Here is an 18,473-nt window from a genome sequence, read left to right on the forward strand (position 1 = left end):
TTTTTCAAGCTATATTAATACCGACCTTTAGATTTTTTTCCAAGTGAAAAGCATGTGAAATTTTAAGATTAGTCTACACAAGTAATCGCTTGATGTTGTAACCACCTTCCTGCACTTCTTTGTCATCATTACCTTTTAAAATACATTTGTATTTTTCCCTCTTCTTCACGGTAGTATTTCAGAAACTCTTTCTTTAACTGTGCTTTTTAATAGCTTATGATTTCGTCCATCATATAACGCACAGCCGGAAATCGCGAGGGGGTTGGTAAAAATATAATTAAAAACGTGTATATTAAATAACTTGAGATATACTTGTATTAATGTTTGTGTAAGTACTACTTAAACAATACAAAACAAATGCAACTGTGGCCAACATATATTTAGAAACATTTTCAGTGCTCCTCCCTTGTATCACAGTGAATTTGGTCCTGGCTTGTGACTTGTGATTGAGCGATAGTGGAGCGTTTTCGGAGCGAGAGAAAATCACAACGCTCCGACATTCAAAAAATCTGCTCCTCGCTCCTGGCAAAATCACACCACTCCTCACTTCACTCCCACTTCGCACCACTCACATACTCTGCTCCTTACCATGTTTGAAAGATTCTGTCAAAATGCAATGCTAACAGAAGTTTCCTTACAGGCGGGAGGACTTATGATAATTTCTGTCTTCTCTACATCATCAATCCCAGGAAGTAAACTGTTGCCTACAATCTGTGTGTTTGTTGTAGTCCAAGAAAAGAGATTTGCGTTGGAGACGATAACTTGCGTCATAATTTACTTTGGGGTATGTACTTTTTGCATATTGTTAACATGTACTAATACACACTTACACACCAAAGGAAATGTACAAACATGAATCGTACAAAAGGTACTCTTTAACATAATTTTGATAGTTGTTTTAAACAAAAATTGTATTTTTGGTTAACCTATCCCTTTAAGGCATTTATAAAGCAGAAAGAATAGTATACCTTGCACACCATGGCAGTTTTGGCCCCCAGTCTCGCAGCTTGAACACACTGATTTGCCCCTTTACCACCAAAACCAATAAAGAACTTGTATCCATGTATTGTTTCTCCAGCCTTTGGTAGGCGAGGTGCCTGGCTAATACACAATAAAACACAATTTAATTAAAATCAGGCATGTGATTAACCAAGGACAAAAAAGAAAGAAGGAACCCAACACCACCCCTCTCTGGCACAAGGAAACAAAATGCACACCATAACATACACAAAAAATACATTATAAGCATTATAATTATTTAATTCTGACATACAATTTGGATTATAAATTTAAAATGTAAACATTTTACAAGTAACCAAAACAATGTTTAAATATAGCTGCAAGCAGCAATTACCGGGTTCAAGCCAAAAAGGGCACAGAAGAAAGTAAAGTTGAGTTCGGATGAGCAGTTTAAAGAACCTAGGAAAATCTCTTGATTTTAGACAAAATAATATAACAGCAAACAAAGTTTTCAGCAAAAAAGCTGTATTCTCATTCAGTGAAATCACTCCCTGTCTTCTCGAATAGCATTGACAACAAAAACACTGAAGGAAATGTGAGTGGTGCTTGCCGTGGCAATACTCAGCTCACAAAATGTTACAGTAGCGTTAATGAGTCAAAAGAGCCCACCCCCATGTTTCTACAATGTTCTGATGCAGAAATATAGCTCTTGCAAAAATGGTTGATAAGGTATTCTCATTGGTTGCTATTGATTGGCATCCACCAATGATTATACTCCAAGCCATTAAAGGCTTAGTCCATGATGACTCAAGGTTTTAGATGTACTGTTGCAGTAGTTTTAGGCAAAAATACCATATTTCTATGTTAAAACCACTAGGTGGCGCAATGACAAAATTGTGCATGCAACCTCAGGTCATGAATGTGTTACATCTAGTTATTGTATGACTATAAACTTTAGTTTAGTGAAGAAACAGTTGTATGACCATAGGGTTGCTTGTTTTCAAAGGTTTGTTTAATTATAAGGACAACTAGTGGTGCAAGCATACAATTTTTTGTGTAGCCTCAGACTGTGTTTGTACATCAGCGTATCAAATCTGGTGAAAAAAAATCTCTTTTCGTTGCGAAGTTATAACCATTTATGTGTAAAAACCGCAAAATTTAAAGGTAATTTTTTCGTTTTTTGCAATTTTTGGCCATTTCTGATGAAATTTTTTAATATAGGGCCAATAGAGTTTTTTGTTCAGAAGGTAATGCATTGTTCTTCCTATGGCGTTTTCGAGTCGATCGGAATAACGCTCGCGGAGATATTCGCGGGTGTTTTTTAAAAGCCATTTTGATGCACAGGGCTAACCGTAAGGCGAATCCTGGCATGTTTGGTATCATTGGACTCGGCAATTATTCAAAACTCCAAGGAAACAAGTCCCATGACAATACGTCGATCACAGCCAAAGTTATAGGCATATAAAACATTCATCTGGCCACTAGGTGGCGCTGCAACGAAACTGTGCATGCCCCCTCAGTTCCTGACTGGAATCTCAAGTACCAAGTGTCGTGTCAATAGGCCTAAGTTTGGCGAAGATACAGCCTAAAATCTGTTTTTTTACGCTCTATGTAAAATTCGTTGACTCACTATATGACAACGGATTGGTTTATCAAAATTCTTTTTGCCTTGAGTGTGTCTAGATGCTGCATACCGATTTTCGTGGCAATTGGGTAAAAACTCTAGGACGAGTTCGCAAAAGTAGGTTTTGCGAATAATTCAAAATGGCGGAAAAATTTTCATGACGTCATAGGGTCCAGTCGAATCGAAATTTGCTGTGGAGACTTTTTGGACAGCTCTTTAAAAGTGTGCCAAATTTTATAACTTTCCTATGTACGCTGCTATGGGCTGCCATAGACTGCAATGGCGGAAGAATACGGAAGAATAATAAGAAAACTAGTCTCAGCCTCAGACGTCACACCCACAAACTGTCTTTGATTGGTTGAAAAAAACTTTCCAGGAGACGCGAGTGTCGCGATTAGTTTCGGTCCCTGGAAAACAAAGCTCTGACGTTCCATTGAAGAAGAGAATCAGTCGTGTTCACGTGGATAATAATGACCAGTTATCATGATCAGCTAAACATTGGATTCTCAAAAATATGCAAAGTTCGCAGCATAGACTCTCTAAAAGACGTCCAAGAGTTTTGCTTGAGGCAGTTAGTGGAGTCAAAAAGTTTGGTTCTCCTGAATTGCTTGTATGTGTTAAAAAGTGGAGAGATATGCTTCAAACAGATGTTTAACGGGAGCGTCTTATTGGTGTGCCTGTTGATGAAGTGCACAACTAACTATGGTGTTTATTTAGATGCTATTCGGTTGCGGCTGGTTAGTTCAATAACTGACTTGTTGCCAGCCGGCTCGTTATTGTGGGGAGTCCGAAACGTGACGCTAGATGAAACACACTGTGATTGGTTGTTTGACATGTCGGTCAAAAAGCTTGTGGGCGGCCTTTGTCCAGAAAAAGCAGTGAAAAACACCAGACCTTCAGTATGATCTTCAGACAAGGCCATTCATTTCTAACTGAGTGGACCTTGGAATAGGGTGGACCTGAAGGCCTACATGTAATTTAAAATTACTTAATTTTACAATATAGTACTGGTTAAATTAATCACATAATGGTTTTTGAGTTGTATAATTTTCAGATCAACAAAAAAGTTCCACAAACATAAGCATTTGAACTGTCCCTTTAAAGGGGGGGGGGGGTTAATGGTATTTCAAGCATTCTGACTTATTAACACAGTTATAGAGTTGTTTCCTCATGCTAAACGTAGGCAAAGTGTCAAAACAGCAGTTGGACATGTTACAGAGTATTTCTGTGCCGAACGCACTTCGCCAGGGTTCGTACAATTTTCGGCAAGTTTTTTTCGATTACAGTTCTAACTGACGTTTCAGGGGTTTTCGATACGTATCACTTCTTTATATGGGCTTCCACCAGAAAACTTCCCCCGGAAAACCCCCGCCCACCCGTCAATCAGCAGGAGACGCTAGAGCTGCTAACAGCTTATCACGCCACTCAGCTTTGTTTAATTTCAAAAGTCAACAATGGCACGAAAGAAGAAGTGTGTTTTTGGATGTAAGGAAAAGACATCCAGCCTTATGGAAACAATGGATATAGTTTATTATCCGGGGTAGCAGCGGAGTTTTGCGTGTGTTTGATGCAGTGGATTTTCCCAACCCTGTCATGACGAGTTGCACGCGGTAAGTAAGACTTCTGTCTTATGTTGGAAATAGGCGCGTGCATATTATATAAATGACACAAACATGTAGTGAATCATAAGTTAAAACAGTGTTGTATAGTGTTGCATGACTCGTACTCGCTCCTCCCGCGGTATAACTCCTCCTTCTTCATTTTTTCGTACATTATCGGAAAGATTCGGTAAAGCTAATCTTTCTTTTATAAATCTGATTAAACTAAAGACTCTTCAGAGATATAAAGGATGTCATACTACTCTATAGGTACTCCAGATTAACATCAGAAATGCAGAAACAGCGTGTGTTACGTGAGCTTTAAGAACAGATAAGCGCATATTCATACACTGACATATCTGATTTCTTTCTGAACTGTTCACTTATAACAAACAACTGTTTTAATGAGAATACTTGCCAAATCTGGGTATTGCCTAAGGTAATTTCTCCTGTCAAGCGCAAAGAATTATGTGTTTGCATTGCTTTTTGCGACACGCGTCTCTGTGCATGGGCTTTTGAGTTTGTGTCCATGAGTGTGCGTGCAACAGATCACTTTAGCATCTTTGTCGCTCAAATGGTCTAAAAATGCTTAAATATTAACATTTGCAAAGGCTTATAAACACATGCAAATGATAAACTTTCTACATAATTGTCAGTATTCATCATGGCTCCCTCTGCTGGCTAGCAGAGGATTCATCCATTCATCCTACCACCAGGTGGCACCATCTCCACCAACCGGACTTTGGACATTCACTTTGCTTCTGTTTTCACTTCCTGTTCCTTCTGTATAATACCATACCATTCTCTAGCTGTTTCTCAATGTCAAGTAAGGATCCTCGGAAGCCAGAATTTCTAGGATGCTACGTCATCAACGTCCGTCGAAGGACTGTTCCAATGTCAATGATCCTCAGAATTTCAGCCAAGGACTGAGTCCTTCATTCGAGAAATATCCCATAAACAGGAAAGACCTTTCAGTCACAAGTGATAGAATGGGAGAGTGGATAGTGTTCATGACTACCATGCAAGGATCTTAGAATTGAACCTGGGGACACGCATGAGCTATGTCATCATATTGAAGTTAATATTTTTTGTTATTGTTGTTTTAACATCTGTTTGACAACTACATGAGCTTTTAGGCTCATTATTGTCAATAACTATAGGCTATTCGGGTCTATTTAATTAATAAATTGAATATAGATAAATACCAAATAAATAATAAGAGATTCATAAAATATATCAAGCCAGAATATGCCACATTGCTTACATATAAAGATGTTTATTCAGAAATATAAATTGTTCTGCTGTTGATGGACTCAGCCTACTTCTTTTTTTTTTTACATATAATTTCTCCAGCCTTTGAAAAAAAATTCTCACACAAGGGACACTTCTATGAGGAAAACACATCTATGAGGTATTGTCAGACCTTATTCCTACCCTGTCAGTCTAACGCAGATTCAACACGTACGCCACTTTCCGAAACACTAGTGAAATGCGCCGCTTCGTTTAGCCATAGTCACGTGACTTTGTTGTTTCAAAACACTTCATCACGTGACATGGGTGTTTCGAATCACATTTTGGAGCAGTTTTTCGAAGCATCTACGCTTTGTAATCTCGACAGTGTCGAAATGTCAGTTTCACGGCAGCCATCCCTACCAGAATCCAGACGCTCATAGCCACGAGGGTCGACAGGAGGATGTGGAGATTGACCATGTCAAAAGTGGCGGATAGATCCAGTAAGATCAGCACAGATGATTTAGAGGCTGCCCTTGCCTGCTTAAGGGCTTAAATGACGGTGTGCAGCGCAGTTTCAGTGGAGTGACCGCATTTGAAACCAGACTGATAGCCATCCAGGAGGTAATTTTGTGTGAAGAAAGAGGAGAGCTGGTCCAACACCACGCGTTCAAGAGTCTTGGCAATGAAGGGAAGAAGAGAAACGGGTCTGTAGTTCTCTAGCATAGCAGGATTGAGTGTGGGTTTCTTCCGCAATGGGGTTATCCGGGCCTCTTTAAATGCTGCAGGGAAGGTCCCAGTGGAAAGAGATAAATTGATAATGTGGGTGAGAGCAGGGATAACTGATGGACAGATGTCCTGAAGGAGATGGGTGGGTATGGGATCTAGCGGGCAGGTATTCGGATGGTTAGATGCAAAGACCTTGAATACATCCGCTTCAGATAGGACAGAAAAGGAGGGAAGTGAGCATGCTTCAGAGGTTTGAGCATGCGCAAGAAGCGGTGGCTCGGAGAACTGACTGCTGATAGTATTTGTTTTCTTCACAAAGAAGGAAGCAAAATCGTCAGCTGTTAAGTCAGATGAAGGTGGGGGGTGCAGGTGGAACAAAGTTGCACATTAATAAAGTCTGAAATTAGCATTAGGTACAGAAATCTAATTAAATGAATCATTACACTGTCTTTATTGTATAAATTAAATATAATTATTATTTTTTGAACTACAGAAGTGATTTTCTCTTTGTCTTGGGTTGTTTGATTAACATTAATGACACAGACTTAAGTAGGTTAATCGAGGTCTCTTTGAGACCAAATAAGCACAGACTGGTTTCTGACTGTAATCTATACATACACTTAAGATATAAACAAATGTTTTTATTAGAAAAAGAATATTTTAGAGATCATTTAGTTTGTATGTGCCCTGTCGAGAACAGAAAGATTTGCTTTTTGAAACTCGTCTCTCCATGTATGCACTACTTATAGGGCACTTAAACGCTCGCGCGCACACACAGACGGAGGCGAATTCCAAACAGTTGCTCCACATAAAAACATTACGTTGTTTTACATTGCTCTATTTGCCAAATGTATGTTAATGGACTACAGTATAAGACAGTGGTTCTCAACTCCAGTCCTCGGGACCCACTGCTCTGCATATCGTGCATGTCTCCTTTATTTAACACACCTGATTCAGATTAGAGCCCGACCGATTTATCGTTTTGCCGATTTTATCGGCCGATATGAGCATGTCGCAGATATATCTGTATCGGCGTATAAGCCGCAGATATGCGCCGATATGAACGTTTGTTACAGAACACATTAAATGCATTTGAAAGATGTAAGTACTTGTTTGTCCAGCAGAGTGCGCCCTACTGGTTGCTAATGGTGACTTAGGTCACTCACTGTAGTGACACCATCCAATCCCCCACCCCCTTCACTTCAGTCAGTCTCTCAGTTCAGGTGGCATGGAAGCAGTCACGCAGTGTCTTCTAAACAACATTGTTACACCTGGTATTAAGACGCGCTTTGGTCGATTGGATTATAAATGGACAAGAGAGACGCATTCCCGTTTACATTTGGTGTTTTTAATCCGTCTCTTTGTCGACTTGCGAGTTAAAACGCAAGCGGGAGAAATGACGCGAGACGGAGAAATGACACGTTTAAACTACGCGCAGCCGTGCACTTATATAGCACTATACGAGATTACTGCTGCTTGTGTTGTTAGTTAACATGCTAATTTCAGAGAAATTTATTCAATAAGCTCGCGCAACTCTACACGCTTGCTAAATAAAAGAGGCAGAGCGAAGACGCTTTAGTTTTATAAAAGTCTAAAGTTTGCACGGAACCCTGGGTTTGTGTTATAAAAACGTTGTGCACAACATTAAACATAGCGTACATTAGTATGTGCTCCGTCAAGCATTGTCTTCGTAACGGTGAGTGGCTAACAAATTTGTGAAGTACACAACTTACTGTAAAGCTAATAATCAATGACTTCATAAGTTTCTCTTTATAACGTTATTCTTGTCAAAACTGCAAATGATGCAAGTTTTATGTATTTTGTTCTCTTTGTGTTTTAAAGTTATTTATAATAAGTCAAGTTTACTGTTTAGTGCACTGATATCCGACTCATTTTGGATAATAAAGTTTATTGTTAACTTCTTGCCTATAGTACATATCTTGACTTTGTCACATCAATATAAGTGTTGGATCACCACATTTGTGAGTGATCACCACATTTGTGAGTGATCATTGCATTTAATTGTATTTATTCATAAACAGTATATTATGTTGAAGTATATAGTGTATTCTATGTACAGTACTGTAGTATAATATACTGCAATATATGTGTACTGAACTATAATATACACATAAAGATATCGGCCGATATATCGTTATCGGTCTTTTTTTACTCCCTAATATCTGTATCGGCATCGGCCCAAAAAAACGCATATCGGTCGGGCTCTAATTCAGATCATCAGCTCGTTAGGATAGATTCCATGAACTGAACTGAGTGTGTCAGATATGAGAGACATCCAAAATGTGCAGAGCAGCGGGTCCCGAGGACTGGAGTTGAGAACCACTGGTATAAGACACAATAGCGCAATCGCTCTAAAGGTTACACATCAAGAGTTCTGATATTTGAAGGGCATGATGACCTCATGATCTAGCGGGCAGGTATTCGGATGGTTAGATGCAAAGACCTTGAAAACATCCGCTTCAGATAGGACAGAAAAGGAGGGAAGCGAGCATGCTTCAGAGGTTTGAGCATGCGCAAGAAGCGGTGGCTCGGAGAACTGACTGCTGATAGTATTTGTTTTCTTCACAAAGAAGGAAGCAAAATCGTCAGCTGTTAAGTCAGATGAAGGTGGGGGGTGCAGGTGGACAAAGAAGAGTAGAGAAGGTCTTGAAGAGAGTGCGAGAGTCATGCGATTTGTTGATCTTTGAATGATAGGATTGGTTCTTAGCAAAGAAGACATCCGTGGAGGAGGTGGCAAGAAGAGACTCAGCAAGAGGTCAGCAGGATCTTTCGATTTGCTGCACGTCCTTTCTGCAGTCCTGAGTCTTGAGCGATGCTCAAGGAGAACCTCAGATAGCCATGGGGCAGATGGTGTGGCTCGGGCCAGTCCAGATGTCAGAAGTCATAAACTGTCTAAGCAGGATATAAGAGTGGAACATATTGTGTCGGTGGTGTTGTTAGTAGAGCCCGACCGATTTATCGTTTTGCCGATTTTATCGGCCGATATGAGCATGTCGAAGATATATCTGTATCGGCGTATAAGCCGCAGATATGAAGCCGATATGAACGTTCCTTACACAAAACATTAAATGCTTTTGAAAGATGTAAGTACTTGTTTGTCCAGCAGAGCGCGCCCTACTGGTTGCTAATGGCGACCCAGGTCACTCACTGGAGTGACACCAGCCAATCCCCCGCCCCTTCACTTCAGTCAGCCAGTCTCTCAGTTCAGGTGGCGGCAGTCACGCGGTTTCTTTACAACATTTTACAGCTGGTATTAAGACGCGCTTTGGTCGATTGGATTATAAGTGGGCGAGAGAGACACATTCCCGTTTAGTTTTAGTGTTTTTAATCCATCTCTTTTGTCCACTTGCGAGTTGTTTAAAACGCAAGCGGGAGAAATAACACGAGGCGGAGAAAGGACGCGTATAAACTGACGCACAGTCTGTGGGAGTACAGCTGCTTGTGCTGTTACCAAACAAGCTAATTTCAAAGCAACTGATTAAATAAGCTCACGCAACTTTACACCCTCGCTAAATAAAAGAGGCGGAGAGCAGACGCTTTAGTTTTATAAAAGTTTAAAGTCCCGACAGAACACTATGGGTTCGCGTCATAAAAACGTTGTGCAGTACATTAAACATAAGCCTACATCAGTATGTTGTCAGTAAGTCAAGCATTGTCGTCTGAACGGTAAGTTTCTAATTATTTTGTGAAGTACATAACTTAATGTAAAGCTAATAAACAATGACTTTATAAGTTTCCATTTTTTAAAATAAGCCCAATATAACATTATTCTCGTCAAAACTGACAATGATTTAAGTTATATGTATTTTGTTTTGTTTGTGTTTTAAAGTTATTTATAATAAGTCAAGTTTACTGTTTTGTGCACTTATATCAGAATCATTTTGGATAATAAAGTTTATTGTTAACTTGTAAAACACACCTGCCTATATTACATATCTTTGTAACGTCATTTTAAGTGTTTGATCACCACATTTGTGGTGTGATCATAGAGTGATCATTGCAAAAAAGTATTTATATATAGTATATTCTGTTAATGTATATAGTGTATTATATGTACAGTAGCCTATTGTAGTATAATATACTGTAGTATATGTGTACTGTACTATAAAATGCACATAAAGAATATCGGCCGATATATCGTTATCGGTCTTTTTTTACTCCCTAATATCTGTATCAGCATCGGTCCCAAAAAATGCATATCGGTCGGGCTCTAGTTGTTAGTATCTAACAGAGAGGGAGCGTGGAAGAGACCACAGAGAATAAGCGCGAGGGAGAGCGCATGCACAGGTTGTGCCAGAATTGGGGATCGTGTGCAGTGACTGGGGGAGTTAGGTCGAGCTTAAGAGTGAGGAGGAAGTGATCAGATGTGTGTAGTGGCGTGACCTGGGTGTGGTAAGTAGAACAGCAGCATGTGTAGATAAGATCTAAAAGATTACCAGACCTGTGGGTTGATGAAGTAGGGACTCGCCTGAGGTCAAACGACACAGTCAGGGTGTTAAAGTCAGCTGCCTGTGATTTCTCAAGGTGGATGTTAAAGTCATAAATGCAAGCACCACTAATAATAATATCCGCGTGGTATAGGGATGCACCAAAATGAAAATTCTTGGCTGAAACGAAAAAGAGGAAACCAAGGAGGAAAACCGAAACACCAAAAGAAATTATGCCAATTATTAGCAGCATTGCATTTATGGGTATGACTGTGTACTAACTTTACTAGGGATGTGACGGATCACAAAACTCACGGTTCGGATCACATTACAGTTTTTTAGGATCGGCATGGATTGGATTATTTTTCGGGTAAGCAAAAAAGTGGGAAAAATACTGAAATTACAAACATTTATAACAAAAAGAACAAAGTTGCACATTAATAAGGGCCGGAAACAGCATTAGGTACAGAAATCAAATTAAATGATTCATTACATTGTCTTTATTGTATAAATTAAATATAATTATTATTTTTTGAACTACAGAAGTGATTTTCTCTTTGTCTTGGGTTGTTTAATTAACATTAATGACACAGACTTAAGTAGGTTAATTGAGGTCTCTTTGAGACCAAATAAGCACAGACTGGTTTCTGACTGTAATCTATACATACACTTAAGATATAAACAAATGTTTTTATTAGAAAAATAATATTTTGGAGATCATTTAGTTTGTGCCCTGTCAAGAACAGAAAGATTTGCTTTTTGAAACTCGTCTCTCCATGTATGCACTACTTATAGGGCACTTAAACGCTCACGCACACACACAGACGGAGGGCGAATTCCAAACAGTTGCTCCACATAAAAACATAACGTTGTTTTACATTGCTCTATTTGCCAAATGTATGTTAATGGACTACAGTATAAGACAGTGATTCTCAACTCCAGTCCTCGGGACCCACTGCTCTGCATATCTTGCATGTCTCCTTTATTTAACACACCTGATTCAGATCATCAGCTCGTTAGGATAGATTCCATGAACTTAACTGACCGTGTGTCTCAATCAGCTCCCTTGTTCAGTAGTCAGGGCACTGATCAGGGAGTCGGCCATTTTAAGGGCTGTCTCAATCGCAAAATCCGTTCAGTGCACTGGAACGTTCGTTCCCTAAAAATTCCCACCATGCAACGCAAAAACCAGTGAGCATCGATGGTCCCTATGTTCCCTAACCGGAAATCACGTGACCTTTTCTGAAGCTCGCCAACCGAACATCACGTGATCCAACTCAATAAACTTTATGAAATGTTACAGAACTGTTATAAAGACAAACGTTTGTTTTAGTTGTAAATATAAACACACATTGCTACACGGGACCACAATCTACTCAATATTTAAAATAATAATATTTATTTAAAATTGTAAATATATTTATTACATTTAAAATGTAATTATATGCCTCCAATTTTATGCACAGATATGTAAGAGAATAATGACAGCTTTTTCACAATGTTCTGTTTTTAAAATTAAGTCAGAGAGATGTTGGTTTTGCCGGTTGATGATGAGTAACAGCTGTGAGTGATTACAACGCGCTTAAGCAGCCACGTGACAGAAAAATAAGTGAACATTGTCCCAATGTGAAGTGAGCTAGGGTCCTTACCAGTGCCCGAACCTGTGTACACGATATACTGATTCCCGACCTCGGGAGCAAGGGAACGAATTGAGACACACGGTGAGTGTGTCAGTTATGAGAGACATCCAAAATGTGCAGACCAGCGGGTCCCGAGGACTGGAGTTGAGAACCACTGGTATCGCTCTAAAGGTTACACATCAAGAGTTCTGATATTTGAAGGGCATGATCACCTAACTGAAGCTGGAACGAACACATTCAGCAGCATGTGCATCTGTACACAGAAAGCTACTCACTTTAGCGCCTTTTTGCTGTTAAATTGTTTAAAATCACTTTAATGTTAACATTTGCAAGCCTTTGAAACACGTGTAAATGATAAACTTTCCCTACTTAAATTTGCATATTAATCCACGAATTGCATGCGAGCCGATCCTTAGCCTACTGATTCACGACCTCGGTAGCTAGGGAACTAATTGAGACACAGGGATAGCCTGAAATAAGTCCACACCGCAGACATGCTGCTTCAGACAAGCACGTGCAGGTCGCAGTTTGCGTCATCACAACATTGCGGTATTGTTTCAGTGATAAAAGTCTTTGGCCAAAAACCGAAACTGCACTTTTGGGCCATTTTCGGCCAAAATTTTTCGGCGGCCAAATATTCGGTGCATCTCTACTGAGGAATGATAATAGTGATGCTTTGCATAAATGCAAGCACCACTAATAAGCTTAGATACAACAACAGTATGTTGGCTTTGTCAAGCCAACATAATTACTGGAAATCTTTACTTTTTATAATTAACATGCATTCCTATGAAAGGCATGCAACAAAAAACTGTCAATACATAATTTCTATTATCAAATGACCTTAAAATATGAAAACTACATTCTGAGAGATATATAGTTTGTAAAGTTTATTGGGGGGTTTAAAACGGGGAATTAGTGTTCCAAATATGTAATAACAAATTGGGCCCCCCTGTGTCCCATGACATTTTAGAAACTGACTCTGACTACTTCATACTTTTCAGAAAATGATGAAGTATAAAAACTACACTCCTAGAGCCTTTCAAATATATATATATAGTTTATCATGATTTTTAGGTTTACAAGGTTCCCACACCTTAGTTAACTTCAAATTCAAGGATCTTTCAAGGACTTTCCAGGTCCAATACCCTCAAAATCAAGGACTAAATGTGGGGACACATTTCAAGTGAGAGCAAGGTTACATCGTGTTTCTTTTTAAGATACATTGTTACAGTTCCCTTTCAAAGGGAACTCACGCTGCATCACTGCGGTGACACTTTAGGGATGCCTCCAGGAGTAAGTGCGTCTGAATTTGTATATTAAATTCAACCAATGGTGAGGCTTAACGACAAAGACAGGGTGACGCGGGAGCCAGCAAGTATATCGCTGTCTGAAATATTGCCAAAGACAGCGTTACAGGGACGCAGAAAGTATGGCAAGGGAGACGCAGCGTCTCGTTCCCTTATCAGGGAACAACAGTTACATACGTAACCCGAGACGTTGTGTTGTTATCATGAAATACCCTTCACAGATTTATTTCAGATTCAAGACTCAATCATTGAACCTTGTGAAACTTTGCCCATATAGCAAAAACAAACAAAAAATATGAAGAAAAAATTCAACAATGTACATTCACCCTGAAAACCTCAAAGATCAAAGATGCTTTAAAAAACACCCAAGATGCTATCTTAAAAAACCATATCAACGCAAAAGTCCAGTCCAAACATCCGCACATTGGTGAAATTCAGTCTTTACAGTTCCTCCTGAATTGAGAAAAGATGATGTTGTGCAATTTAAATCCTACTGGTTTATAATGAATGAGTTCAGTATTGTGTCTTTTCAACATGAGAGTTCTATGGGTTTGCCCGGGTGGTTCAACAGTTCAACACCAGCCTTAAATGCACATGGAAGACTTGAACAAATCCACAATCCAAGGACAATTCTCGCTTCATCCAATTCACCTCCAGATCATAATCACCTAGCAGCTGAACATCAGTGCGTCTCACAAAGAAAACAGCAGAGACATTGAACCGTCTGATAACAAAAATATATAAAAACCTCATTAACTCACCAAGGGAAATCATTTATGTGCACATTTAAGGAACAAGAAAATTTGCAGATGATACACATTCAAAGACATCACATTTCAAACATACTCTCTGTTCTTCTCTCTCAGCCTTTCGTTAGAAATACACACAGTTCACCCTCTGACCTTAACATTTGGCTAACGCTAAAATAACATCATCACATCAATTTAGAAAGCGTATGAGAGCAGTCACATTATTGCTACTTTAACACAGTGCTCAGTTATAATCAAAATACAAATAATCTCGAAGGATATTAAAGTACTCTTTGGTCTTAATATCAGAGTTTTTAGAGCATAAAATCATAAGCATAAAACTATAACATCTGCTCATGTCTCAGATTCACGGAGAAGAGGTCAGTCTCGCATGCGCCCCATGTCCAAGGAGCCACAATAGCAGAACAATGGGGATGTAACTGAACTTTTGCGCTAACTAGATTAAGCTGTTACCAGATTCAAAGCTACGATATAAAAAGTTCATTGTTATGGGTTTAGTGAAGGCTAAAGATTTTTTGTTTATAATCAGTAGGTGGCACTGTCTGGCTGCAACACAAACAGCCACATGTTCCACACAAAACAAATTTCTAAGGGTATGATTTTGTTTAACTGTCATAAACACAAGCCACATAGAAAACTGGATTTTACACTTCAAAGCCATGCATAGCGCTTTGATAAGTGAAATATGTCAGCCATCCTCCAAAACCAGAACTATTGCCTTATTGATGCAATCTCTGCTCTTCAAAGGAAAACATTGCTGACTGAATTTTTGGAACATATGAGCAATAGAGACCTCATTTATTTAAAAAAAAGATTATGTAGATGTAATGTTTTGATCATTTGGTCATTAACAAAAACATGCAATATTCTATGCAATTATAAAAAAATCATATTTTAAAGAATATATTAAGTCTGCAATGTAAAACATTTCTCGTTTGAAAGTAAAACATAGCTAATGTCTAAGAAATTGACTTAAGGTCGATTGGTTATATATGTATATGGAAATACAGATAAAAAATTATATTGACAGTAGGGGTGACCCTGAATAGTCGAAGATTCGATGCATCGATAGGAGAAGCCTGATTCGACTACCAATCTCACAGTCGAATCATCGCAGATGTGTTATGAAATGAGGATCCTTTAATTTTGGCCGTATATGGGTGCCCTGTGCAGAACTCTGATTTCACATATAACAGCTTTCTCCCAATATATTAATATACAGCATATTATTATAATTCTGCAAATAATATGTGAAGTATCAGCTTTCAATAAATATTTTTAAAATGCGTTAATAAATCCAGCAACCCCTGTGACCGGGCTACACGTCCATAAGAGGTTCCTATGTTAATAAACCATTGCCTCTTTGTTTCTGCATACACAAGAAAAAGCTGGCAATTCTGGCTATACTTTCATTCTTTTAATAATTTCTTCATTTTATTTTATTTTATTTATAAATCACTCTGGGTTATCTGATGTATCTATTTGGCATGTGTTTTGTTTTCGTGCACTTGAGGCATTTTGCACATTTGTTCTGCACTTTGTTACTTCTGACCTTATTTTATAAAAAAATTTATTTATTATAAACGTACATTCTAATCTAATTTAAGTCTGTACATTTTGGATTGCTTTTCATTGTATAGATTTTGCACTATTGCGTGCTGGCCATGCTTGCGCATGCAATTTAGCCGAACGTGCTAGGTGCTCTGCGTCTCATATTTAGAAGTTCATCAAACTAAACATTAAAAAACTGATGTTTTCGACGGGTATACATTTTTAAAATGTATTTAAAACATAGTGGTTATCTTGTCAAAAGTTAAACTACAAAATAGGTAAGCCGTTTCTTTAAATTTCCGTGATGAAACGGAAAATATCTGCACCGAACCTATTTATGCATGACACGACTGTCTTTCTTGTGATTTAATATTATGGTTGGTGTTCACTTTTAAAATGATAGAAAAGAGATTCCTGAAATAAATAATATCATCAGTTGTTTCTGTATCTAAAGTGAATAGAGATGATCAAAGTGAAAGCAAGCAGGTATTTCTGTGCTAAATAATAACGCGTAGTGTCTATAAAATCATTCATTTCAGTGTTTTTATGAATTGTATATAAAGCTTAGTTTTTATAATTTGCAGTAACAATCACAAATTATTTGTCATTTGTCATTTTTTTTTGGTCATGACTGCTTAGACGCGCTTAATCTCCAAATTAAATAAAAACACTGAATTAGCCGAGGTTTCCACGCAGATCACCTTTGTTATATTTTTAGGTTTAGTTATCAAAATGTTTTTTGTGTAGTGTTCTGTAGATCATGGCTTTAAAATGTTATGAGGAATAATTAAACAAATATTGCCTTACATTTTACCTTAAAAATACATAAATGCATCGTCAGTTTTGTCTTCGTTCATCACTTGAAAGACAGTTTTTGGTCACTTTATCAGAAAATTGTTCATGTGTTGCTTGTGAAAGAAAATAAAAGTTATCAATTTGTACCTGGTCTGACCCCCTCCCAACCCATGCACACACACACATAGATGATTCGACTATCGGTCGACTATGAAAAGATTAGACAATTCTGATTCGAATATGTAAATCCTTAGTCGAGGACAGCCCTAATTGACAGTTTCATCAGACGCACGCACGTTGTCATGGTTACATCTTCCAGTCACTGTCTGTTTTATGGTCTGGCTAGTGGCTAAATTGAACTCTGGAACAAATATCTTGTTGAAAATAAATGTTTTGGCTAAAGACGAGGGGAGATGGCTACCATGAATCACCGCTATGTGAAGGGAGGTTTGGCAGCCAATCTCTATTAAAGGTCCCGTTCTTTCTTTTTGAAGCTTTGATTCTTTTTACAGTGCACAATATAACGTGTTTATGTTTCATGTGTAAAACATGTTATTTTTCAGACAATTTACTTATCTGTATACCGCTGTTTTCACTGTCCTAAAAATGGGCTAATGTCGTCCTAGTTCTATGAAGTCCCTCCTTCAGAAATATGTAACGAGTTAGGATTGTGTAGTTTGTTTAGTGTGTTGTGATTCGACAGCTTAGCTAAGCAGAGCCGTTTGAGCCAAAGCTGGCGACTGACATATTCCTGTGGGCGGAGTTTAGTCAAAAACTGTTTTATTGACGTTATTCAACCGGGAAGTAGAGGGCTGTAGCCCAAACCGGCTGTTCGCTGTAGGCTTTGAAAGAGGACTTCTGTTAAAGAAAATATATCGCCTGGCAATGAACTTTGAGCTTGATCATTTTGCAGGTATTATTTATTCTCTAACAGCAACATTGCACACTAACTAAAGTTTGAAAAATGAGATCAGGAAGAACGTGACCTTTAACATAGCTCAGTGTAGTTTTTAATACGCTTTAGCTATGATATGAACTAAGGGAATTATCAGAAATAAACTACTCTAAGGACGTGTTACGTTTGTTCCACAAAAGAGGTTTGTTTGTATTGTTACTGCTGATGCCATCTATAGTTTCTGAATATAATGTGAGGATACTTTTGTAACTTCATGTAAATGGGAAGATCAGGAAATTTAAAGTGGATAATAAGACATATATATACATATATACACATATATATATATACACTAGTCAACATTTGAAGTGGATCAAAACATTTTATAAAAGTTGTCTTAAAACCAAAATGTGTTTCTTTCACAATTTATGCATAACATGTCAGTGTGTTATTAGTCAATGTTGAAATGTAATCCTTCATAGCTTTTGATAGTCTCCAGCCATGATTGTTTGTCATTAGGTACCAATTGACCTGTCACATGGGGTCCGTAATTGGGGACTGGTGATTATTTAAGGCTCTGTAAGCTTCACTTGAGGTCAGAAAGGATTGAAAATGCCACGTTTAGTGAGATTGCAGGACTCTGACCTGAACAGGGCCACTGGGATGCAAGGAGGCATGACTCAGTGTGAAGTGGCATTCGAAGTGGGGACGTCTCAAAGTGTTATTTCCAGAGCCTGGAACAGGTTTATAAGGTCTGGTGGTGTGAGTAGAATCCATGGTGGAGGCAGACAATGGGTCACAACACCAAATCAAGACCGATACTTGACCCTGCATGCCGGCAGAAATTGTTTCATGCCTGCAGTCAGCCTGGAAAATGACAGGATGCAACAGGGATGTGAGTATCCACTCAAACTGTGAGAAGA

The 18,473-nt window shown here is 38.5% G+C and overlaps 1 protein-coding gene across 4 annotated transcripts in view; it reads right to left on the minus strand.

The window, feature by feature from the left end:
- The window catches only part of LOC129417252 (ribokinase), an 88,805-nt gene that overhangs the window by 58,850 nt on the left and 11,482 nt on the right, over positions 1–18,473 (minus strand). For all 4 annotated transcript variants that reach the window (XR_008635702.2, XM_055171799.2, XM_055171797.2 and 1 more), the window contains exon 3: positions 969–1,101. Coding sequence is in view for 3 of the 4 variants with exons in the window: in XM_055171799.2 (XP_055027774.2) it covers positions 969–1,101 (133 nt within the window). In the remaining variant the exon portion in view is untranslated. The remainder of the gene's footprint in view (positions 1–968; positions 1,102–18,473) is intronic.

This window comes from Misgurnus anguillicaudatus, unplaced genomic scaffold (genome assembly GCF_027580225.2).
Source record: "Misgurnus anguillicaudatus unplaced genomic scaffold, ASM2758022v2 HiC_scaffold_28, whole genome shotgun sequence".
NCBI lineage: Eukaryota > Metazoa > Chordata > Actinopteri > Cypriniformes > Cobitidae > Misgurnus > Misgurnus anguillicaudatus.